Below are 27,648 nucleotides of genomic sequence, written 5' to 3' on the forward strand. Positions count from 1 at the left end.
CAAAAATAGAAAGAAAGTGATAAATCATAAATTAAGAGCTAGAAAAGTCATTAGATTTTATCTATGGAAAATTAAATGACTTACCCAATATGACCTGAATAGAAAGAGGCAAAATTGAGATATGACCTTGAATCTGACTCTCAAGTACAAGGCTCTAAACTACAACATATTGCCTCTCATATCCCATGATAAACACAATAAAAAATTCTGAGCACAAAAAAAGGAAAAGATCTTGGGTAATTTGCCCAATACCTCATTTTACAAATGAGGAAACCAAAGTCTAATTAAGTGAAATGACCTGCCCAGGAGCATCTTACTAGGAACCTGAATATCAAACATATATCTGAAGGACTAATATATAATTTACCAGAGATCTTTAGCAATAACTTTTAGGCCTAACCTACCTAACCACCACAACTATTTTATAAATGACTGACCACAAGTAGTATGTTAACATGCTTAGTTCAATTTAATTATTACTACAAATCTATATGAAAGGTTTAGCATAAAGGGATCAAGGTTTAAACACAAACTGTATGACCAATATGGAAGTTAAGTGACCTCTTTGAATCTTAATTTCCCAATTCTAAAAAAATGGAGATAATAATACATATGCTATTTACCTCCATAAAGATTACTAGGAGGAAAATACTTTGTAAATAAAACATGTTATATAATGGAAGTCAATTTTGTCCAAAAGGAAGTTGAACACCTTAAAATCTAATTCTCTAATACCTAGATTTCTTTTGTACTTTGGTATACTGCAAAGGATTAAGACAAAACCAAAAACAAAAGAAATAAAAAAGTGGATAGACAGAAGTTCCCTATCTTATATTATCAATTTTTATTTTAGTTTCCATTTTAAAAAAACACATCATTTTCTGGACCAAATCCCATTTACTGCCTAGTGAACTGTCACCTAGTGACAATTTTCTTCAAAGAAAAATTCCCTCTGGTGATCTATTCACTTCCTCTCTCACAGGAAAGGAGTGAATAGCCATAAAACAGTCAAAGTGGAAATAATAGCTATGTACATTTTTCAAGAGAATTTTCTCAGTGTCTGTCCTTTTCATTGCCACTCCCTGAAGGGTTGGATGCTCAATCCTAACATAATTTCCAGAGATACTGAACCTGCATGCAGATCCAAGATTATTCTTGGGGAACAAGCACTGGTTATTAAACCACTCACCCTTGACCTTCACAATAACCCAATATAATAAGGGTTACTATTATTCCCATTTTATAGTTGAGAAAATTGAGACAGGCAGAAATCAAATGACTTGCTCAGGATCATGCAGCTAGCAAGTTTCTGAATTCACACATGCTTTCTGACTTGATCTTTCTGACTCCAGTCCCAGCTCTCCATCCACTGTACTACCTAAAAGATAATGTTTAAATAATGATTTTTAGCTGTCTAAAATGAATTACAATCCCATGGCACACTTTTCCTAAACCAAAAAAAAGAACATTAAGGTCTTACAATGTGATAATATTTAAAGAATCAGATCATTTTAGAACAGGAAGGAACTCTTAGCAAGTTCTCTAGTCTGATTATATTATTAGTTCAAGGTCATGCATCCAGTATCTGGCAGAACTGAAATTTAACCTTGTCTTCTAATTCTATGTCCATATTGAGAAAAGAGATCTCTAATAGCAACTCAAACAAACTCAGAACTCAGAGAAATGGTTTTAAATATCTATTTGAATACTTCTTTGGAAACATTCACTTTGCTATGCATGGGTAGTTATGTAATCCATCTTTTCAAAAGCTTCCCCAGGTTCCTGACCACTTCACTATAACTCCTCACTGTATTATGGAAGTAAAAACTTCTCAAATGACTCTAGCAGCATATCTAAAAACATGATTTCCAGTCCAAAGAATGGGCTACTCTAACCTTAACAAACTAGATTTCTTTCACCTGCAAATGAGTTATGTTCAATTTATATATAGAAGATTCTACTGGAAGCCTAGGCTTCTCAGTCCACTATTACAAGACTTATTATTAAGTTAAAAAACCCTTAGAAGAAACGTCATCATCCTCTTCACCACTATCATCACGACTACAATTCTCTTCGTTCTCTTTCTTTTTATCTCTGTCGCTCTGTCTGTCTGTCTGTCTCTCTCACCCCTCTCTCCTTTCAGCCCATGAATAAGTAGACCTTTATTAGTTTTTGCAGATGATCTGAAATATAAATGACCCTAGGTAAAATTACAAAGAAAATCAACTTTCTCTTAGAAGGCTTCTTCCCTTTCTATGCCCATCTTCCACCTCTTAGAATCTGTCTTCTTCCTCCTTAAACATGACCAATACTTCAATATAATCCTCTGAATACTCAGAAACTGACTATAGACTATTTCACAGTCTCTCCATGAAACTCAACTGTCAAAGTACCTAGTTTTTAGAAAGGAGTTCAGAGAAAAAGTAACATTATCATACTGGTTCTTTTCAAGATATCTGTGTGGAAGGACCTAAGCTAAATGCTGACATATAACTGACAAACCTTCCCAGGTGATCTTTCCTATCCTCCTCTTCCTTTCATATCCTTTGTTCTCCTAATGTTTGGATTATTATTAACTAGATCATTGGATGGACTTGGACTTGGGTTTCTGCTTTATCAAGTAATAGTCCAGAATAATATGTGGACAGGGAAGAAGATATGAACATGTTGTGAGTAGTAGGATCTACCACTGAGAAAATTTTCTCCCATTTTAGCCTCACCTGGATGTGGTTTATCTGACTGGAGATTTGATTCTTCTGAGCATCCTGATTCTTTTCCAAGGCACTAGCTTAACTCTGTTTAAATATTAAACTTTATCATTTCTAACATCATCAGCATGATGTAAAATTTAACTAACCCTGGCAATATTCAGGGCTAAAAGTAAATTACTTGCCAATGTTCTCATGACTATATTTCCAGATCAGAAAAATTATACTCTCATTGCTTCTCCTTTTAAGCTTTCTTTAATTTGCAAATAGAACCTTACTGATTGGTTAATTAGGTGCAATTTAGCCATTACAGTAATAAAGCATCAGATATGACATAAAAATACATTTAAAAAACACAAACTCTATTGTATTATCAAATCTGTCCTCTTGTCAGTGCAGGATGCTGAGTGGAGTCATAGCAATTTCACATTTTGACATTTCAGTACACACCCATGATTTTAAATGATAGATATTTCTCCTGGCAAAGTTTCAATGGGAAAAATTTTATATGACAAAGAATAAGCAACATTCATGATTAAATGTTACAAGGCTTCTTCCATTGTTACAGTCTCAAAAGCTTTACTTTTTTCCCTAATGACCTTTTTTTTTAAAGTGGGCATAGCTAGAACAAGACTGCAAAAATGTCATAATGGAATAAAGTTTCTATAAAGTAGATGTGTTGATAAAGCAGAAGAATGTTAATTCTGATTTGACAAATGTTTTCTTAACTCCTTTCAAAGTTCTTTTTTTATACTATCTCCTCTATTTAGAATATGAACTTAAAAGCAGGGATTATCTTGCTTCTTCTGTTTTTATATCCCTGTGCTCAACATATAAGTGCTAAAAATACTTTTTTTTCCCCCATTCATTTATTCCTATATGAGTGACATTTCTCTCTCCTGGCTTTTATCAGCTACACTTAAAAGTAAAAAATTTTTCCAGATTTTCTTCCTGGTTGTATTGGGGTTTTTTTGCACAAAAAAGGTTTTTTTTTAAATATAATCAAAATTATCTATAATTTGTAGCTCAGTTTGTATTCAATTTGTATTTGTAATCAATTGTGGTGCTCTCTTTTCCCCTCTCCCGGTAGATATTCTAATTTGATTATGGTTCTACCCATTATGTCTAAATCATGCATCCATTTTTACCTTTATTGGTATACTGTGTGAGATGTTTGTCTATCCTGAGTTTATGTCCTCTTGTTTTCCAGTTACCCCCTTTTCTTTTGCCAAATAGTGAATACTTATCCAAAAAAACTGGGGTCTGGAGGTTTATCAAACACTAGGTTACAATGGCTAATCTAATCTAGTCCACTGATCCACCACTGTATTTCTTAGCAATATCAGATAGCTTTGATGGTTACTCTTTTATAATATAGTTTCAGATCTGGGATGTCTAGGTTTCCTTCCTTTATATTTTTTCATTAATTCCTTTGATATTCTCAATCCTTTGTTTCTTAGATAAATTCTGTTGTTTTTTTCTACTTCTATCAAACAATTTTTGGTAGTTTGATTGTCATGGAACTGAATAAATAAATTAATTTAGGCAGAATTGTCATTTTTGCTATATTGGCTTAGTCTACCGATGAACAACTGATATTTTCCCATTTATTTTAATCTGATTTTATTTATGTGAAAATCATTGTATAACTGTGTTAACATAATGTCTGGATTTGTGTTGGTAGGTAGATTCCAGAATATTTTATATTGTTTATAACTATTTTAAAAGGAATTTCTCTATCTCTTGCTACTGTGCTGTATTGGTCATATAAGGAAATGCTGATGATTTTTATGAGCTTATCTTATATCTTGTAACTTTGCTAAAGTTGTTAATTATTTCAGGAACTTTTTAGTTGATTCTCTAGGGTTCTCGTAATACATATTTTCATATCTCACCTGGATTTTACTTTCCTAGTGGATTTCTAATTGGTCTCTGTGCAATAAAGTCTTTTCCCTCTACAATTCATGCTCTATACAGTCACTAAACAGATATTCCAGTTCAAGATACTCCAGTGGCTTCATCTTACCTTTAGTATAAAGTAGATGTTTCAATTTGGAAGATATGAACAGAAGACCCTTCTTACATAATCTAGGTTTAGCCTACCTTTTCAGACTTTTTTTAATGTTATTTTCCAAGGATTCCATGTTCAGCTCCATCCCAGAACATGATGTTTCATCTTAGACTTATATGCATTTAGAAAAGCCCTCCTCTCTACCTAGCAGATATTCCTCTCTATTATTCTTTTTTTTTGCAAGGCAAATGGGGTTAAGTGGCTTGCCCAAGGCCACGCAGCTAGGTAATTATTAATTGTCTGAGACCAGATTTGAACCCAGGTACTCCTGACTTCAGGGCCGGTGCTTTATCCACTGCGCCACCTAGCCACCCCTCTCTATTATTCTTGATCTCAAGCAGTTACCAGTTTTTCTCTAGGCTTAGATAAGAATCTACTTCCTAATCCTATTATTAATTGCAAGTATCTTTCTCCCAGAAATTACTTTTTATCTACCTTATTACACATTTACTTTTCCATGTAGGGGTTGTTTCATATATACACATGTGCATGTGTCCACATATAAGTGCATATATGAATATATGCACATGCATATTAAACATGGAACAATATTTGCATGTGTGCAGCATATATATGTGCATATGCATGTGTGTGTGTGTGTGTGTGTGTGTGTGTGTGTGTGTGAGGAAGTGTTTCTTTCTCTCTCTCTCTCTCTCTCTCTCTCTTTTTGGTCTTTGTATCCAAAGGGTCTAGCATTTTGTAATTGGGATAATAGTTATTTAATAAATGTTTAATTGATTAGATGGATGAATGGATGGTTAAGAAAGCATGCTATAAAATTTGTGTCTGAACAGATATGCTATCAATTAGCAAATTATCAAGTGAAATATTTTATATTAAAAATCCACATAAAAATATTTGAATATTAGATCTGAAAGCAATGTCATTTATAGAGAAGTTCTGTGGATTTTAGCATTGGAAGACACCTTAAAATCTTCCATTTCTGAGCAGCTAGGTGGTGCAGTGGATAAAGCATCAGCCCTGGAATCAGGAGGAACTGAATTCAAATCCAATCTCAGACACTTAATAATTACCTAGCTGTGTGACCCTGGACAAGTCACTTAATTCTATTGCTCTGTGGAAAAAAAAAACAAAACAAAAAAAATCAACCAGTTCAACCCTACAATTTTATATATGAGGAAATTGAGAGTTATAATAACAATAAAAAAGACAGCATGATTCTAATTTGTGAGATAACCAGGCCAAAGATCCAGAATGATTTTAGTCTAATTTATTAAAAAATTATTAACTTTGGTGACTCTATCAGTGATTGACACTGAAATCAGCAATTCAGATCACAGCCAAGATGATGGCAAGAGAACAGTCTCTCTTAGGTGCTCTCTCCAAAAGATTCAGAAACCTTAAAATTATGACTCTAACTGAATCTTTGAGAGATAGAACCCAGAGAAAGATCCAGTGAAGGGAATTTTCCAGCCCAAGGTTCCCTGGAAAATAGTGGGAATGCTCTGTTACACAGGGTTGGAGGGGGCAGCAGTGTGCCAGAGCAAAGGCACTCCAGCCTTCTGGGATCACCCCCAGGGTGTCTGGGTCCCTGGGAGCCCCTGCTCCTGGCAGCAGCAGAAGTTTCCTGACCTTCCACCTCAGGGAGCATCAAGCACAACTTGGAAGACCAGCAGGGTGACCTCTGCCAGAGGGAGTGTGAAGCTCTGGCCAGTGTGGCCTTCCTCAGCTGGCCACAGCCCTCAGCACAGCCCAGATCCCAGGAAACAGAAACAGGCCTGTGGAGCCACCCAGCAGTTGCTCCCTGAGCACTCAGCCCATGGAAGGTAAAGGAGTGGAGGAAGACTACCTAGGTCTTTCCTCTGTCCCTGGGACAGGACTCTGGGACTTTGACCACATTCAAAGCCTGGTCACAGTCAGTGGGGTGAGCTTGTGGCCATTTAATGGACCAGGAGAACAGTCAGAGTCTCACATACTGAGGTCTTTGCAGGGGTGTCCCAATAATACTCAAAAACTCAGGAAGTATCCCAAAACCAGGCACAGTTTGGGGAAATGAGTTAGAAAAAAGGAACCTGACCATAGACAATTACTTTGGTCTCATGGAGGATCAAAATACACACTCTGAAGATGAGAAAGTCCAGGCTTTTGCATCTAAAGACTCTAAGAAATATAAAAGTTGGGCTCAGGCTTTTACAGAGCTCAAAAAAGATTTTGAAAATCAAGTAAGGGAGGTAGAAGAAAAATTAGGAAAAGAAATAAGAGAGATACAGGAAAAACATGGAAGCGAAGTCAGCAGCTTAGTCAAGGAGATCCCCAAAAATGCTGAGGAAAATAACATATTAAAAACCAGTTTAGGTTAAGTGGATAAAACAGTTCAAAAAAGTTAACGAGGAGAAAAATGCTTTAAAAAGCAGAATTGGCCAGATAGAAAAGTAGATAAGGAAGATCTCTGAGAAAAACAAATCTTTCAGATGTAGAATGGAGCTAAAGGAAACCGATGACTTTGAGAGAGATCAAGATACAATAATTCAACACCAAAAGAATGAAAAACTAGAAGAAAATGTGAAATATTTCATTGAAAAAACAACTGATCTGGAAAAAAGATCCAGAAAAGATAATTTAAAAATTATTGGGCTATCTAAAAGTCATGATCAGGAAGAGAGCCTTGACCTCATTTTTAAAGAATTTTCTACAGGAAAATTGCCCTGATATCCTAGAAGCAGAGGGTAAAATAGAAAATGAGAGAATCCACTGATCTCCTCTGGTAAAAGATAAAAAAACCCCATGTATATTATAGCCAAGATCTAGAACTCCCAAGTCAAAGAGAAAATATTACAAGCAGTAAGAAGGAAACAATTCAAATATCATGGAGCTACAGTCAGGATGACCCAGGACTTAGCAGCATCTACATTAAGGGCTCATAGAGCTTGGAATATAATATTCTGGAAGGCAAAAGAGCTTGGAATGCAACCAAGAATCAACTACCCATGAAAACTGAACATCCTCTTCCAAGGGAAAAGATGGACTTGAAACAGGGGAATTTCCAATGTTCCTGTTGAAATGACCAAAGCTGAACAGAAAGTTTGATCTTCAAGTACAGGACTTGGGTGAAGCATAGAGAGAGTGGATGAAAAGGGTAAATTATGAGGGATTTAATGATGATGATGAACTGTGTGAATTCCTGCATGGAAAGATGATACTGATAATTCTCATATGAACCTTATTTAACAGAGCAGAGAGAAGGAGCTTTTATAGATGAGGCACAGGAGAGAACTGAATTTGAAGATATACTGTAAAAATGGAATCAATGGATAAAAGGGAAATGTACTGGGAGTAAGAAAAAGGAGAGGTAGAATAGACTAAGATATCTCATGTAAAAATATTTCATGTAGCTTTTGCAATGGTATGGAAGATGGGAAGATGAGGGTGGAATGAGGGAACCTTCATTATCATCAGAAATGGCTCAGAGAGGAAACAGCATACACACTCAATAGGGTCTAGACGTCTAGAAGAAAAAGGAGAGAAAGGGGAAGGGGAAGGGAAGGGGGGATGTGGGTGATAAAGGAGAGGGTAGATCATAGGAGAGGATAGTCAGATACAATGCATTTTCTTTTTTACTTTTTGCAAGGTGGTGGGACCATGGGCTGGATGGTTGCTGGGGTCTCTGGGGTGGGATGTAGGTTTGGGCCCTCTTGGCTCCAAGGGCTGGGTCTCTGTCCACTAGACCACTTGGCAGCACATTTTTGAAGAGGGACAGAGTGAAAGGAGAGAGAAAATATAGTAGATGGTAGTGGGGAGGAATGGATGGCAGGAATTACAATCAGCAACAGCAACTATGCAAAAATATGGAAGTAACTTCTATGATGGACTTATGATAAAGAAGGTGATCCACCTGAGACAGAGCTAATGGTATCAGAACACAGATTGAAATGCATTTTTTTTCTCTTTCTTTCATTTTATTTCTCATGAGGTTCTATATCTTTGTGGGGGGGGATATCATGTTTACTCTTAAACAAGAATATTTTAGTAATGTGTAAATAAATTAAATTTTTTTTTAAAAGTGAACAAACAAAAAAAAGAAAATGAGAAAAAACCTAATTATAAGTAGCTACGAAGGAGAGAGAGAATTTGATCATATTCAAAGGGAGATGGTAGAGTTAAAAAAGCCACTACTTTTTCAATGAGAAATGTCAAATGGTCATAAGCCCCAAACCAGTTTTTGGAAGAACTTGAAAAGGACTTTAACTCTTTTGGTATTGAAAAAAAAATTTCCTTTTGTCTAAGTGCTAAATATTTTGTGCCAAATTTCGGTCAAAATATGAATTTCACAGGGGATCAATGATAGTCGTAGTTTATACTAATTTTCCCTAACAACCTTATAAATGAACCTAAAACAACTAAATAATAAATGAAACTTGCAGAACAAAAAAGAAATCAGCAATTTAAGAGGTATAGATTACCTTCTTAAATGGCTGAAAATCATTGCATTTTTGTCATTGAAGCTGGCAAGGTATTTTGGTAAAGAAATATATTTAATGTATCTCAATATGTTTATTGTTGTCAATTATTTATATTAAAATAAATTAAAATTATGATTGAAGAATGCCTAATCTGAATTTCATGTTCTGAAACACACCATTCCAACTTCTTGCCAATTTTATAAGAATTTCTCTTGCAAGGGAATAGTTGATTTATTATTTGCATTAAGGTAATTATTTGCATGTCTAAAATTAATTAATAAATGGGTATTATTTTTCTCAACTTATAAATGAGCCATTGAAAAGTATGATCTATCTAGTTAGTTCAACTTAATGATTCCTGAGCGTGAAGTTTTCCCACACCTAGAAGTGAAGGTTCATGAATTCAAAAATTCATTAACTAAAGCAAGAATTGGCAAGCTGACAAAAGGAAGCTTTGTTTCTATCTTCATTTCAAATGCATGCTTTATCATCTATGGAAGAGTAATTCTGAATTTAGATTCCAAAACACTGTGTTTCAACTACCATGGTGGCTTCCATTTTTATATCATTCTTTAATTAAAGTAATTCAATCATGTATTATGTCTGAACACAACAATGCCTACCATGAAGTCTGGAAATGTGTTTTTTAATTGATAAAAAACAAACTGTCAGACAAAGTCACACAAATAAAAATCAGCACCCTCAAGGAAATCATCTAAACTTAAACCATGTATCACAGATTTAAAAAAAACCTGGGTTCAAGGAAGCTAAATAATTTTCTAAAGAATAAAAGTGGGACACCAAGAAAGGCCCCTCCCCCCAGATCTTCTGACTCCTTTTCCTCTTTTTCCCATCAAAGGGTATTTTGTGAAGCTTAAGTCAATAGATATTCAACACTGTGTATGTATAGATTAAATAAATATTGATGGTATTCATAAAAAAAATTATTGGGTTTTTGTTTCCCATTAGCTCTGCAGGATTAAAGATCTATTAATTCCAGCTCTTGTTTTAATTTGAAATGTATTACTTTTTGATGACTCTGACCATCAAGATTTTGATTTAAAGAATTATTTTAAAGATATTTAGAGAGGAAATTTGGGATAGTTAGTCTAAGCACTTGCTCCACTCTACCATCTTGATTCCACTACCCTCCAAGTTCTTTCAACCCATTTCTTGGATTCTTGGAAAGGTCCTCTGACTCCAGATCCAGTCAATATTTAATATTAACTGTTAATGTTTATATGGATTTTTAGAAAATTTTCAAAGGGTTTTATAAATTATTACCTCATTTGAGCCACAAAACAAACCTGGAGAGGTAGGAACTATTATTATCCTCAAATTACAGTTGAGGGAACTGAGGGAAACAAAGGTCAAGTGACTGCATAATATCAATAACTAGTGAATATATGAGTCCAAATTTGAACTTATGTCTTCCTGACTCCAGGGCCAATGATTTATTCACTTTGCCATACAACTGTCTCTAAATATAGACATTTTATATAATCTATATTTGATTCTCCCAATAAACCAATTAGTTAACTACTTTTCTTATCCCTATACTAAAAATGAAGAAATTAAGACTTTTAAAAAGAATAGTTCCTGTCTCCAAGTCCATCATTCTATCCACAGTGCCACCTGTACTGGGCAATTCAATTAATTTCTGGACCCATCAGCATCTCAGTTTCCTGATTCTTACTGATGCTTCCCTTGAACCCCTACTTTTATCAATCAATTATTAAACAATTATTAAGTAATTACAAAGTGTCAAGCACTTTGCTAAGCATTGGGTATATATATATATATATATATATATATGTGTGTTGTGTGTGTGTGTGTGTGTGTGTGTGTGTGTGTGTGTGTATGGCAAAAACCAGTCCTTTACCTCAAGGAGCTTAGAATTTAATAGAGGAGACAATTCCTTATTTTGTTCATTTTTTTTTGTCTGACTACATTTAATGCTCGAGCAATCTAGGTTATACAAACCTTTTTGAAAGAGACCTTACATTTCTCTGAATAACCAAGCCCCTATCACTCACCTGCCTTAAACAGAGCACAAGTGGCTATTGTTATTAATGATCCTACAACTTCATCATAGACATGTTAATTTGGTGGCTATATTCTTTATAATAAAGCAGGTTTGGGGCTAGGAAAAACTGGGTTCAAATCATTCCTCTAACATGTACCAACTGTGTGACTCCACACAAGTTACTAACTTCTCAGTACAACAGACAACTCCCTACAACTGTAAGTAGAAAAGAAAGTACTGACAAGAGAGTTTTCTCACTAACGAGTTCCCTAAACAAACAAAATCATAGGTCTAGTCCCTATCCACTTTTATGAAAGTGCATTGTAATCATCATCATCATCATCATCATCATCATCATACTCAGTTATAATTTTAAGGCATTTTTTAATAAGGAGAATAAAGAAAAATTAGTATTGCAAAAATTTCTCAAGAAAACACCCAACATTCTAGCTCATTTATGCTCCTGTCCTCTAATTGAAAATTTTCCTTCATTTTGAATTTTTTGACTCAAAGAAAAACCAAAATAAACTTTTACCTCTTAAAATTATGTGATCCACATAAGTTAACTTTACACAACATAAAGACATATTTATTAATTCATTGGTTTATTCAATTTCACATTCTTTTTATAGGGCCTACATTAATTTGGAAGTTTCAGGACATATTTTTCCCAACAGTCTTTCTGTTCCTCTTTAAAAAAAAATATTTATTTAATGCAATGGAGATAAATGACTTGCCCAAGGCCACACAGTTAGGCAATTATTAAGTGTCTGAGGCTGGATTTGAACTCAGGTCCTCCTGACTCCAGGACTGGTGTTTTATCCACTGAACCACCTAGCTGTCCCCCTCTATTCCTTTTCTTTATGAATCATACAATAATAATATCTACTTAAATAATTCTATGCAAAATTTGGAACAATTGCATTTGAACTTATTCATATATGATCTTTTTAATTCTGAGTATAATGGCACACATAAGCATCTTGCTAAATTGCAAGGTTATACTCAAATGAAGCTGTGATCTCACTTATTTGGAAGTTCCTTCCAACAATAGAGATGTAAACCATCCATGTCTGCCCTTCCTTTGCAACTGTTACTCAAGTTTCCCCAAAATTGATCAAAACAGGTCAATCCAATTCACTTTCTCACTTTTTCCTGACATTGCAACAAAAGTAATGGAACATATTGGACTTCCACTTTTCATCTCATTCTTGTCATATGACCAAACAATTTTCTTTGACCAGACAATTTCTTGACAATGTCTTTTCCTACCATTTCTCATCTGTTGTATCGTTCAGCCTACTCACAACCACTATATATATATATATATATATCTCCATTGCCCATGGGGTGAAATTCATCTTGAGTTCTTCAGAAGTTGTTGTGAAATTGCAGTTTTCAATAGCAAGAAATTTATTCACATTCTCTTGGCATACTGATTTATCAGTCTATCATTTTGCAGTAGTAGTATCAGATAACCTGAGATCTTTGTTTTATGCCCAAACCTGTGTTGATTTTTTTTGTATTGTTCTTGGAGGTATTATGTTATGGATTTTAAAAAAGTGATTCCTAAGTACATATTCTTCTTGTTCTTCAATTGTTTTTGAGACTTATCTGATTCTTTAGGATCCCATTTGGGGTTTTCCTTATCAAAAATCCCGGAGAAGTTTATTATTTTCCAGCACATTTTACAGATGAGGAAACTGAAGCAAATAGGAATAATTGACTTACTCTAATATGTGTCAGGGATCAGATTGGAACTCAGGAAGAGGAGTCTTTTTAACTCCCTATCCACTATACCACCTAGCTACCCAAGCATATATTCAGTTGGTTTTAAAAAGAAAAGAAAATTACTTAAAATACAAAGGAAGGAAGTAAAGGGAAGATGATTACAGAAGTGAAAGAAAACCAGGAAGAAAGACTACCCATATCTCCCTTTAAAGGAATTAACTTTTATACATTCTTTCATCAGACTTGTCCAAAACTTCTCTCATTCTGTTGTGTTTCTTCTCATCTTCAGAGATTTACTCAAATAACATTCTAAGCATCAACATGCCCTATATAAAAATTTCTCTCATCCAAGTGAGGCTCTATTGTGATGTGTTTTTTTTAAAAGAAAGCAATTGTGAGATATAAGATGTTTACACTAATGGAGGTCAACTGTCTAAGGTTATTCTTAGTTCAACTTCTGTGTAAACTGTTGATGTCATTATGGGGAGTCTACCCTCTAGGATACAATATATTTGATAAATATATTATACAAAATACAGCACATAGTAAGATTTGACCTTGTACATGGCTATTTTTTCCAACAAGTAACAGATTTAGCATGCATAAACACGAGAACCCCCAACCAGGCAACAGAAAGGAAATCTCTTCATATGACAGTGTCACTAACTAAGTTCATGTGTACATTGAGCTTCAAAGTTAAATGATTCTCAGAGAACATTCTTGAGCTATAACAACGATTGAACTTCTCCTGAGTGTCTAAGCAAACACCTCAAAATGATCTTGCAGCTGTTGGATGTTGCTGTCTCTACTGACACTTCCCATATCAAGGCAGTTATTGCCTCTGTATATTGCTGGGCTTCGTCAGTGCCAAAGAATGAATGAATCATACATAGGATATGAGGAAAGGAAGTCGAGTTTATGACCATGTAACACTAAATGCTGAAAAGACAAAATAACATTAATTTTTCATTGATCATTGGAATTCTACCAAGATTATAATGCTGTCAAAAGGATAACTTAATTTGGTGATCCCTTCCAAAATGGAAGGCTGAATTTAAAAGTAAATCAAATGATTCCAATCCATTAGTCAGAACTGTTGGGTGGATAAGAGGGAAAAAAAGGTTGGAGTGATGACAGTTCTTAGCTTACCTACAGGAATTGAACATTTCATTCTACCACTCCAGCTTCAGGTAAATTCCTACTCCAGCAATTGGCATAGTGTTTGGTATATTATAGGTCTCTATATAGGTTTGATGATTGTCTTATTGAAAGAATCTAGTTGAGAAAAAAAGATCCTGGAAAATGTGTGGTATTAAGATTCCAGTTGCTTTATTTCTCCATTGCCAGATGACAAGGTAATATCCAATTCAACCAGAACTCATTCTATCATCCTTCACAGTCTCTTGATTTAAAGCTTGGAAGGGCTAAAGTAACCTAAGTAACTGACGCACAATCATACCATCATCCTGATAGAAAGAGATAGAGCTAGGTTTCTTTTCCTCAATCCAATCTGGACTTTTCTCTTACAAGACACTATTATAGATTTATGGACACATGCTCACTACTCTCAGTCACTTTCCAAACTCTTGGTCAGCTTGTACTCTCATTTGCAGCCTTTTAATACTATGAAATGAATTACCCCCTAAGTCTTTATGGTAGAAGAACACTGAAATTTCAGGGCATAGTAAGAATCAGGGGTTTAAGATCAGCAGAGTTTGCTGTTCCCAGTTTAAGTCCAGTAACCATGATCTCACTGAACCCACACACCAAGCCTCAATCTAGGGACAAACCCTCCAGGACAGATCCAGAAACAGCCACAGATCCTCATTCAGACATACTCACACTCTTGCTATCCTCTAGATAACACCGCCGCTCTGGAGCAATTCAGTCTATTTGACCACAGTTTTTACTCCCTTTTTTACAATCCATTCTCTGTCTGTGTAGGAGTTTTGAGTCATAGATTTTGAGCAGGAAGGGACCTTTGTTGCCAGTAAGTTGAACACCAACTCATTTAACAGATGAGTAAAGAGACACAAAGAGGTTCAGTTATCTAGCCTTCTATGAACAACAGCTTAATGTCTATCAGCTTCCTAAATTCTTACACTTATCTCCTTTTATTCTTTTCCTTCTTCAAGTCATTATCTCATGCAAAATGCTAAGTCTACAGAAAAAAGAAAATAACTCTCTACTAACTTCCTTAGTTTAAGTTTTATGTTTTTTAAATGATATAAAATTTTGTGCCTTTTGGGTACTTAGATTCCCATTTGGGGACTGAAAAGCATTCCCGCTTTCATAGAATTCATATGATTCAGCAAACTTATTTTCTCAAATCCCATATTTTCTTTTTTTTTCAACAAAACCTCACTTAACTATTTCAACTAGCCATCAAACCAGGTAAATTGCCAGGGGTTTAAACACCTTTTAGCAGTTTTGCAATTCATCACTAACTTATTCCCTTTTTTCAATCAAAATATCTTCCTCTTACCTGAAAAAGTCAGAAATATGTGACCTAAATCAGGTGCCCCCATGAACAGGAGTTACTACCCAGGGGAAAGACTGCCACAGAAGAAACTGAGAATGCAATTCCCATATTTTTCACTTATTACTTGTGTGACCTTAAGATGAGTCATTGATCTTCTTGGGAGGCAATTTTCTCATTTGCAGAGGAAAGGAGTTGACCTACAAGAGATCTAAGATTCCATTCAGTTTTTTTTTTAGGTCCATTCAGTTTTAAATCTATATTCTTATAATTTATTATCCTGGAAACATCCTAAGATCACATGCAGATCCCAAAACATTTCCTTAAATCTTTTTAAACAGCTGGCAATTCCCCAGTATCTAATTTCACCCTGACATTAATTCAGTCACTCTTTAATGTGAAGTCACATATAAATGCCACTGTCTAGAATTTGGCACTCCAACCTTGTTTCTTCTACCTTTTTAGCTTCCTTACACATTACTTACTTCCCCAAACACCACAGTCCAGAATACCGGCTAGTTTGTTGTTCCTAACACAATTGCATTCCATATCTATCCCCCTTGCCTTTGAACTGGTTGTACCCATGTCTGGAATGCTTTCTCCTCACCCTCTAACTCCTAAGATTCCAGTTTTCCTCCAAAATTCAGACTAAATGATGGCTCCTCTCTAGTTACTCTTGCTTCCAAAAGCTTTTCTTCCAAAAGCTATTCATTCTGTATATGATTATATATTGTATTGTCTACCTGTTTAATCATAAGCTACTTGAAATCAGTTACTCTCATTTCCTTTTTAATCTTTTTATTTGTAGTGCTCAGTACAGTGTCTAAGACAACAAAGGAACTTAATTACCATGGATTGATTTAACTATGGATTTATTATGTTTGGGGAAAACTATCACTGAAAGCACCTGAATACATGAAAATTATCAGCATATGTTTTCTGACAAATTCATACCCAGAAAATAGGGATCTAGGATTAACATTTGTGTGTATCTCTGTGTTTGTAAATATGTATGGATGTATAGATATTTGTGCGTGCATCCTCAAAAGGATGCACTGGCCACTGGCAGTTGAGGAGAAGGATCACACAAAGCTGTTAATTGAAAAGAGCTAAGATACCTATTAGCAAATGAACTCCAATTACTGATTTGCAATTGGAGTTTCTAAACATATTTAACCAATTGTATTTACCAATGATTTTTTAAATTTGGTCATTTCTCAGAGTTTAGCTTTTTATCCCTCTTCTTCTGAATACTATGATATTGAGAAATATTTTCTGTTCTTTTAAAATGAAAAATAATTTGCTATTTCTGACTTGAAAAAGTTAATTGCAAGTATTTAAGTAGTTATAAGTCAGGTGAAATATGCATGCTCAATATGGAATCAGAAGTGTCAGAGGTCTTGAGTTCAAATCCTAACTGTAGGACTCACCATATCTCTCACCAGGTGAAATTTTCACTCAGTCTTTTTGAGTCCAAATTCCTTATCTTTATAATGAAGGGATTTTATTAAATGTCCTCTAAAGAACCTTCCTTGTCTAAATCTATGATCATGTGAATTATTCTACTTTCTAAAATTTTAAAACTATCAATATTGTAGAATATCAAAGTTCCTAGATTTGTTAATCAGTATGTATGGCTAATGAACCATAGTAAAATTAATGGACCACAAATCAAATACAAAAACATTATTCCCTTGTCTCCCTAAAAAAAGAATATTTGAATATCTCTTATATATATATATATATATATATTTAAAACTCTAAGGAAGCGTTCAATAATATCAAACATTACATCTCTGAAATCATAATACAATCACATATTAGTAAAAATACACTTAGAAATTTACCTTTATATGAGAGTTTTAGTCTTGGAATATTTTGTTTGGAAGTTCCAATGACTGGAAGTAGTACCATAATCATAGTTAGCATCAAAAAGGCATGCAGGGCATGTAAATCTTGGCTTCCACATTTTTCTCTTTGATCCTTTTTGGCATTCATGGTTAAAACAGTTCCTCCTCCTGGACAATGCTAATGTAATCTGAAAAGAAAGGAAAAGAAAATTAAAACACTTGCTTTATTTGATCTAAGCACAGCAATGAGTCTAATGGAACTATTTTCAACTAAATAAGGTGAAGTTTTCATGGATGGTCTCAAGATAACATGATATGGAATTTTTCAGATTTCACTGGGTAATTAAAATATCATTTTTATATAAGCATTTTATTCCCTGTTGTTTTCTCATATATTGCCTTATTTCATTTTCAAGCGATCTTTGGAAGACAAAATGAAACAAAGTATTCATGATATTCAGAGTTGGCTTTATGTATTTGAGATTGATTCCTTTGAGTTAACATGGAAATATTATATTTGTATTCTTCTACAATTCATATAAGAGGCAATTAGTTGGTGTAGTCTGAACTTAGAAATAGGAATACTGAGTTCAAATCTGGTCTCATATGCTTACTACCTATGTGACCCTGAACAAGTCACTTAACCTTGTTTACCTAACTTTCCTCCTCTATAAAATGAGCTGGAAAAAGAAAAAGCAAACCACTCTAGCACCCTTGCCAATAAAACCCCAAATAATGCCACAAAGGCAGACTGAGTGAAAAGACTGAACAACAATAATAACAGCAACAGAACACATATAATTCTGGTTGCATATCTGAAGTGTGCTTGTTTGTTTTGTTTTGTTTTTTGCGAGGCAAATGGGGCTAAGTGGTTTGCCCAAGGCCACACAGCTAGGTAATTATTACGTGTCTGAGACTGGATTTGAACCCAGGTACTCCTGACTTCAGGGCCAGTGCTTTATCCACTGCGCCACCTAGCTGCTCCACATATCTGAAGTTTTTCATGGGCATTGCTGTGAATTATTTTAGATAACTACAATGCTAATTAGTATTTATATAATTCGTTAAGGTTTGTAATGAACATTGCAAATATTATCTCAAGTGATCCTCACAACAACCCTGGAAGTTAGGGTTCTACTACTATCCATAAAAGGAAACTGAGGTAGACTGGGGTTTGATCCTTGATCAAAGGGAGTAAAAATAACTAGCATTTTTAAAAACAGTCAAGTTGTATGTATAGTGGGTAGAGTGCTGGACCTGAAGTCAGGAAGTCTTGAATTCAGATTTGGCAAAAGGCAGTTACTAGCTATGTGACCCTGGGCAAGTCTGTCTTAATTTTCTGAACTAGTTAAAAAATAGTAGCTACTTCACAGGATTATTCTGAGAATCAAATAGGGAAAAAATTATAAATTGCTTAGCACATAAGTGTTTTATAAATGTCAGATATTAGTAATAGTAATAGTGTCTGAGGATGGCTTTGAATTCAACTCTTCCTGATTACAGGTCCAGAATTCTACCTAGTACAACCCCTATATGCCAAGAAATTTAGCATTATTGCCATAACAAGATGTTTAGAGTTTAGATGATGAATTGTAGTGGGGGAGCTCTTCTGACTCTGGTAATAGTAGTTATTATAGAATAGAATAGAATTCAATGACAGATTTGTCTTGTAATTAACTCAAAGGAATTGAGTTAGTCCCCCCAAATTCATCTTCAGATATTTGATTCAATGAAAAGAGCACTAGACTGGGTAGTCAAAAGAAAGAGTTAGGTTCAGATTTTTCCTTTTCCTAATGTCTATATGATCTTAGTCAAATTGTTTTGACTTTTAGGGCTAAATTTCTTCATCTAGAAAAAAAATCTATAAAATTAGGGATTTGAACAAGATAATCCTTAAGTTCCCTTACTGCTCCATATTTGGAATCTTTACTGTCTAGTGATTTAAACATCAAAAAACCACATTATAGTGAAACTTTTTTGCATCCTCATACAAATGACAAAACTAAAGTTATTTCATGCCACATAAATTAACTTATGAAGTCAGGAAAAGAAAGTAGTTCCCTCTAACACCAGTATTCTCACAATAAATTCTGAAGTCAGAATTTTCATATTTACTATATACATGAACCTCAGAAAGTTACTTCTCTCAGCACCCTAATCTATAAAATGAGGAGATTATACCAGATGGCTTCTGAAGTCTTTCCAGTTCCAGTTTTAGGTAAATGCCACTGCATAAACTAATTCTGACTATGTTGACAATTCAGATTACTTCTTTCCACTGATTTCATAAATTCATATCTCTGGATGGGGAAGGAAGAGTAGGACAAATCATAAAGTGTACCCCTATAAAAATTTTACAAAGTTGAAGTTAAATATAAGTTTAAAGTAGAGACTTGAATGGGAAAAACAACTGCTTAATAGGAAGATGAATATGTGCAAGGGAGGAAGAGGCTACTACTGACAAATCCACCTGATTTGTTGCTGTAGTGATAATGGAGGGGGAGTGGTTTCAAATCCTAATTGTGACTCAGTTTATCTGTTTTCAGAACCAATTACCTTCTTCAGGTTCCAGCTAGCAGGTTTCTAAAAGCTGCAACACCTTGGAGCCTAAAGCTGTGTGAAACTTAGTTCTCCGCCCCCGCCCCCTAATAAAATTCTGGGAATAGGGCAATAGTTACAGCTTGCCATAGCCTGGCAATTGACTCTAGTATTCTGTAAATCTTGTACCAATATACTTAACATTTTCTCTGAGAACTTTTGTTCATTATTAATCAGAAGTACATTCCAGTGGTGATTCTTTAATGATTTTTAAAGGTCCATCTGGAATGAATGCTCAAGGGAAGTAAACACATTGGTTGACAAAATGCTTCAGGGATAATGATCATACAGACCCTAAATTTAATACTTTGAAATTTTAATACTTTTAAAATAGGTATAATTCCTCTGGAGTCCTTTTTTAGTCTGCCTACTTCTTAGGTCAGAAGACTTATCAGAAGGTAAGTCAGTCCTGATATTCCTTCTGAATTTCCAATCTTTCTCTGAGGATCTAAGATCAATTCTAACTCCTTTCCCATAACCTTCCCCTTAAGACCTCCATAGGGTAGGGTGAGAAAGTGTTGAAGAGGTGAAGCAGACCTGGCAGTCCTCTATAAGTCTAAGGTTAGCCAAGTCAGTGACCACTAAGAAGAAAAGAAGCCCTGTGCAAATTCCAATTCCAAATACAGTGGAGTGCTCTCATTCCCCAGTGTTTCCCTGGAGTGTGGTAAATTATAGCATGGCCAAGAGATTACTGGCATATAGACAATTTTTTTAAATAGATGAGGTTGGTATTAATACATTTATTCATGAAGCAACATATAGTATTTAAGAAACAAACAAAAAAGTTGTACACAGCATTGAATTGAAAGGATCCTAAATATAACGACCTCTCTATTCATCTCTTTATTTAATTTAATTTTAGAGGAGACAATAATAGGGAGAACTGCTGGACTTACAATGCTACTAACCTAGGGAACAACCAGTAATAATATTAACAATAACTAATATTTATATAGCACTAACTTCAAGATCATTATTTCATTTGATAGGTATTATTATTCACTTTTTATAGATAAGGAAACTGAAGTAAATGAAGGTTAAGTAATTTTTCCAGTGTCACACCACTATTATATGAGGCTAAATTTGAATTTAGGAGCTTCTGACTCCAGACTGGACACTCCATTCACTCCATAAGCAATGACAAACTCTCTCTATAGAGCACTCAAACCTTGCTCTGAAGTTATAAGCTTAGAAAAGTTAAGTGATTTGTCCATGACCACATGTCAGTTTGTATCAGTCAAACCAGATCTTCCAGAATAGTGAGGGGTTCAGTGTCTTGCCCAGGGTAATAGAAAGTTTATGTTAGACATAGAACTTGAACCTAAATCTTCTCAGCTATTTATTATTATATTTATAATTGAGTCTTCAACACTTATCATTCCTTAGACATTGAATAAGTGTGGCCACAGATGAACTATGTTCTGGAAAAGACCTTAATTTTTAGAAATGTCAAGGGCAGCCTTACTTTATCCTGGGTTATTCATTACTAGTCACCTAGACCTTTCTCTTGCCACTGTACTTCAGTAATTCTCTTATCTGATTGAGTAATATATATTTACTTGTAACAGCTATCCCATACAAGATAAATTAAGGAACATAGTATATAACTGATATTCACTAAGCTAGTTGTAATAATCAGGATAGTTTCACACATCAACAGAGTGAACAATTTTGACTTAGATTGTATGATTTGAAAGCTAGTAGAGATTTAATGAGATCATATGTCCATTAATCCTTCTTCAATCACTCTCCTACAATATGTAAAATTTCTGTCATATGAAATGCAATCATTTGAGTTTCTTCCTTTTAGACAGTTCTGCTCAAACTATAAACACCTTTGGGAAAGTGAACATTAAATTATTTTCCACTATTAACACCGTTGTAGAAATTAGTTTTACAAGGTCCTTTTTAAGTGATAGTTAACCAGAAGTAAGAAGAAGATTTTGATGAGTGTGGTGAGGAATGAAAAGAGAACGAAAGAAATCCAAAACACAGAGCAATTCTCTGAGGAGATGTGGCCTCCATAACATAAAAGGTTATGACCCGGGGCAGTTAAAGGAGGTGAAAGAGAACCCAAGGAACTGTGCCTGCCTCACAATTTTTCCTAGAATTGATTGTGACAGTCAATATAAAATAATTTGATTAAGACAATGCTATCATCCAAAATATTATCCTATTGTTCACATTCATAAGTGCATGGAGATTCATCTTATTTCCTTCCACTCTTGCCTATATCACTATGTTAAGGAAAACATCGACATTTCTAAAAAAATGGTGGGGGTAGATATGTTATAATTCTCATGCTGCTCATTTCATGGCTTACAATGTTCATATATGCTCTCACATACACAAAAGCAAAAGAAAAAATTCCGAGTTCATTTTATTAGCAAGAAAGACCTTAGTGCTAGACATTTTTTGGTAATTAATGGCCAACTGAGGTTAATGGCCCTTGGCTGTGCATTGGGCTATCTTCTCCTCCTAACTGGTCATTAATTCCTAAGACATGCCCTGTGCCTCCATCACCATAAGTTAGAAAGATTGATGTCTTAGTATTCAATGAACAGTAGTCATACTGTTTAGTGCAACCCAACCCATTAATATCATTAAATAAGTTAAAATGAAATAATTGCTTACTTTACCAGGATGACAAGTCTGATAAGTACCCACACGTGCCGAAACATGCTCAGATGGGAAATCTCAATTACCAGAAACTTTTTTTTAAGATCTATTTTGCTGCCATAAAACAGTCAATCTGTACTCTTCATTGCTCAGAATTCTTTGTTTTCCCTTCCAAGGGATTAATTCAGTCCATGGAATCCAAATGTGGAACTTTTAATTTGTGATAATTTATAGATGAGATAGCTCATCAGGAACTTCTCCATTAATCTATTGATACGTTGCCATCTTTTAGAGCATAAGGGTGAGTGCCTCTACCATCTGGGAGGAATTATATAGGAAAGTAGGTGTGATTTAACTAAAAGTGGGTGGATTTAGTGAATTGCATAGGTTATACTACATGCTACTGTCTGTAACAAGTCAGACCTGGAGCCAATTAACTGAATGTAATCCATTCCAGATGCTCACTGAAACAAACAGCACTCTAGGGGATCTTCAGATGTAGAGCCAATGGGGAATTTTCTGATTATGAGAGGCTTTTACACACTGTTCCACTAAATCAGAGATCTAAATGCATAATCTAACACTTGAGGAGACCATGTGCCTTTTCCCCATGGAAAGAAAATTCTGAAAATGTGAAATACATGGTAATTTATCTGCCAATAGGACATTTTTGGCTCTAATGAGCACCCAATTCTATTAATAAACTACATGAATATGTAAAATTAGGTTGAATAAAAACATATATATACATATATATATATATATATATATATATATATATGGAAAATAGGACAGTGATAAATTAATTTCTCCATTCCATTTAAGGAGGATTGAAATATTCTACCCCTCTGGAAATCCAAACAAGAATAGGAAAAATCCTGGTCTATAGAGGATGCTTTGATCAGTAGGTAATTGTTGTGTCCATTTTAAATAAACCTGTATTCCTTTTTATGCCACTCAGTTAAAAGAATTTACTTATTCTCAGGAGACACTAAGATCTTCTACTCCTTGGTCCTCTAGGTTAAATTGACCAAGTATCTGGACTAATTGAATCTGACACTTTGGGTTAGTTACTCTTACTCAATGAACAATTGGAATATAGAGACAGTCTTTCAATTATTCAGCAACAGAAAATTTTTCCATGCATCAGACACAGAACTGTGGCCAACTAATGATCATACAGCAGTAATATGAGAAACACTAATGCTAAAAAGGCCATAAAAACAGTGACTGGCAAACAAAGGGAAAAGAAAAGAAAAATAAAGTGGTTTCATCTTTTCAGAAAGTTGGAGAACAACACATATAGCCATCAAATCTTCTGTCATTTAGCTGACATGAGTAAGACAAAAGCAAAATGTTTGATATTTGAGACTGCAGTTTACATTTCATATGGCTAAAAAATAAGAATTTAACAGTCCATAGTAAGATTCACAAATATGATGAGTCATGCAAATCAAAGAGCTAGATCTTTTGTCCTCCTGTTATAGGTCTTTCATAGGATTTCAGAGCTGGCAGCAACCATAGAACTCATGTCCAACTCCTTTCAGATAAAGAACCTGAAGTGCTTTCCCCCCAAAAAAGAATGTTTCATGACCCTTTTTGAGGTTGCACACTTAGTGGAAGAGACAAGACTAGAAGAAGCAAGGCTACCTAACTAGCCCAGCAATTCCACTGTGATATTATTTCTCCCTAGTTTCCAGGTTCAATCTACTTGAAAATTATTTTCACAAAACACTGATCCACATTAAACATCTGCCCTCACAGCACCCCCCTACCTACTTTACACTGGAATAAATTCTATCAGAAAGGACATCCTGAATAAAGCTTCTCCTCCCATTCCCTGGGGGATTAAATTAATCAATTTTGGAATTCCTACTCTTAGGGCTAAGTGGTCTTGATTGAAGAGCAAGTGAATTAAGTAAATTAACTTAACCCACTTTATTTAGACTACTCCACACCATCACTTTTCATTCCAGTTAGCTTAGTCATCCATCCCTCAAGTATCTTGTCTTCTGAGCTGCCAAAACCACTAGTCATTAGGCTTCTTCCAAAGATTCTAGAATAGTAATCCAATCAATATTAACAATGTTTCTGAAAGAGAAAAACTGTGATTGCCTTCTATCTAGGGACACATCCAGTTGTACATAATCATATCTAATTACTGGTCCCAGATAAGGAAAAAGTGAAGCTGGTGACATAGTACAGCATTCCATCCCTCAGAAAGACCTAGGTTCAAGACCTGCTTCTGAAGTTGTGTGACCTTGGGTAGTGTTTTAATCTTTCAATGCCCCATATAACTTTCTAAAACTAAATCAACTGCAGAAAAGCCCACCTGCTTGAAAGAGGGAATTTCTTCACAAGGCATTATTTTAACCAGTGAAATCTCAGGTATAGTTCAAAATACATCTTATTCATTAAAAGAGCATGGTAGATGAAACCACTCAATGAATTACATCTCAAGCATAACTTTTAAAAACTCATTAGAAATATCTGTACAAAAAGAATGCCTTCTCCAAATAAAGTTCTCTGTTGTAGAATCCAATATTATTAAAATAGATAATAGATGTCTCTCTTCCTCCAATTATAGGAAGGAAATGCAACATTATTGGATCTTTTCCCCCCAAAAGTAGCTTCAGGATAAGACAGTTTGGTCTCTTGACAAGTCTGAAAATCACACGGTAGAAACCTGCACTCCCTGTATGTTATCTCTAATAAAGGCTTTGAACCATCACTTTGATGGTTCACTTGTCCTTGGACTTAGCTCAAAAAGTAACTTATTCCAAATAGTTCAACTGGTTTTCAAATGAAAAATCAAATTGGTATTCAAATGAAAAATAAAAATAATACTATTTAACACATATATTTATATTTGTTCTAAATTGTTCTCCTTTTCTCCCCCCCACAGAAATGTCCTAGGTGATGGCTTACTATCATTAATCTTATTTTTTTTTTAGGTTTTTGCAAGGCAAATGGGGTTAAGTGGCTTGCCCAAGGCCACACAGCTAGGTAATTATTAAGTGTCTGAGACTGGATTTGAACCCAGGTACTCCTGACTCCAAGGCTGTTGCTTTATCCACTGCGCCACCTAGCCGCCCCTACTATCATTAATCTTAACCTTGGTTTCTAGAAGCAGCAGAAATTAGCCAATGAAATTGCAAAAGCATTGATTTGGGAGTCAAAAGTTCTGAGTTTTGATACTAGTATTGCTACAGGGCCAGACTAAATGATTTCTAAGATAATTTAACTCTAAATTCTAAAATATTAAATAAAAGATATAGCAAGACAAATTTCTATTATTATGTCTATATGTATAAATCTCTGCAGATGACTGTATTTGTGTAACATGTAGTAGAAATGCTTGTGATGAAAGAAATAACCTTGACATAAAAAAGTTCTCAAGAAGTGTGGTAGGATCACACAGTATCCAAGAATGTGAAGACAACTTAAGGGGGGGAATGATTATGAAATTTTTCAAAAAATGAATTATATAACCCTGGAGAAAAGACCAAAATTAAAACATATATATATATATATGTCTGTATATATAAAAAAACATATCTATGCCTATATTGAGATATAAATATATAGGTATATAGATAGGAACAGATATAGATATAAATATAGTATGTAGATATATAAATATATAGATATAGATATACAGTTTTCAGAAGTAATATAAAGAAAACCAAAAATGTCTCTAATATTAAGAAAGGGGCAGCATGACATATATTATAGAATTAGTTTCAGCATTAAGATGACACTACTACCCACTGCATCAGCCACCTGCCTGTTCTAGTCACTCAAACTTTCAATGTATCTGACAATTCTTAATACTATAAATTGTAGAGAAAGTATTCTTCTGCTTTGGTAGAGGAGTATCTTCATTGGGAGCTCCCTATATCAATTCAATCATAGGTCTGACTAAAAAACAAATCGAAACAAAAGTTCTGAAATTATATCATGTCATATTAACAAATTTGGAAATGAATAATCAGAAGTCTAACAAAATAAGGACACTTAGAAACAATTTTCAAAGAGATATCTCAAATACTGGATCTTCACCACTGGACAGGTATTATAAGAAAACTGTCACTTAAATTGGTTTTTGAAAATGGGAATCTATAATTCAAATAAAAATAAAAATATATTATCTCCAAAATTACTTGAACTACTAAACAATTTTTGGATTATGAATAGTTTATATATTTACACTATTATCTTTATGGAAAGACTACAGACCAGCAATATTAAGACAAAGTAACATACTACAGTATGAATGTGTATGTCTATGCTATGTTTATATATCTGTTTGTGTATGAACAGTTAGTATAGTTAGTATATACATTATATAAAATAATGTATTTCAAGTTAAAAACAGATTGGAACTTCTGAGTATTTCAGGAAAAAATATTTTGTTTGTTTTTTGATCTCATCTTTTCCTCAAAAGGCTTATATAATTCTAACAACATTCCCCATTGCCTCTTTGCTTTTTTGTTTTTTTTTCCCCTTTCTTTACAACACTTGGGGGCACAGTCTCTCATAAACAATATGTACTTTGTTTTCAGGATTTAAAAAAAAAGATCTCTCATACCTTAATTACGGTACCTCCTGAAAACCTTCCATGCTTCTAAGTCCTTATTCCTACTTTGAAATATTTACTGCATTCCTTTCATACACCCAATTAAAGAATATGCTTTAAAATGAAAAAGAACATGCTTTGAGATGAATAGATATTTCATGCCAGCTAAGCTTCTGGAAAAAAAAATTAGTAGACATCATAGAATCACCTTTCATTAGTAGAAGGTGGAAGCCAATTTGAGAACTAGACTGTCATCAAGTAATATATTATAGACATAACTTTATATTAACTCACAATTCTTGAATACCAAAGCAAACCAGGTACTCAATGTGTTGTATGTGTTGTAGGAGCTCATTAGACACTAGACAACTGAAATAATATGCTGATTCAAAAAGTGAAACAAAATCTATACACCTATTAAACAGCTCAGTAGAATCAGATTGATATGTAATCTATTTTGGAGAGGGAAAAAGAAAGTGTGTTTTTTCTGTACTTTAAATCACATTTTAAACTGTTCCAGAATCTGTAAACATGCCATGTATTATTTATAATAGTTTTCACAACTG

At 34.3% G+C, this 27,648-nt stretch overlaps 1 protein-coding gene and 1 long non-coding RNA gene across 7 annotated transcripts in view; one reads left to right on the forward strand and one right to left on the reverse strand.

Moving 5' to 3' along the window:
- The window catches only part of SEMA3D (semaphorin 3D), a 221,408-nt gene that overhangs the window by 115,360 nt on the left and 78,400 nt on the right, over window positions 1-27,648 (reverse strand). For all 6 annotated transcript variants that reach the window (XM_074194057.1, XM_074194052.1, XM_074194056.1 and 3 more), the window contains one exon: window positions 17,284-17,474. In XM_074194057.1, the coding sequence (XP_074050158.1) occupies window positions 17,284-17,434 (151 nt within the window). In that variant the 5' untranslated portion in view covers window positions 17,435-17,474. The remainder of the gene's footprint in view (window positions 1-17,283; window positions 17,475-27,648) is intronic.
- LOC141493138 (uncharacterized) overlaps window positions 20,130-27,648 on the forward strand; it is a 140,672-nt gene continuing 133,153 nt past the window's right edge. Inside the window, exon 1 of the long non-coding RNA XR_012470124.1 lies at window positions 20,130-20,282. This is a non-coding gene — a long non-coding RNA (uncharacterized LOC141493138). The remainder of the gene's footprint in view (window positions 20,283-27,648) is intronic.

Source organism: Macrotis lagotis, chromosome 7 (assembly GCF_037893015.1).
Source record: "Macrotis lagotis isolate mMagLag1 chromosome 7, bilby.v1.9.chrom.fasta, whole genome shotgun sequence".
NCBI lineage: Eukaryota > Metazoa > Chordata > Mammalia > Peramelemorphia > Peramelidae > Macrotis > Macrotis lagotis.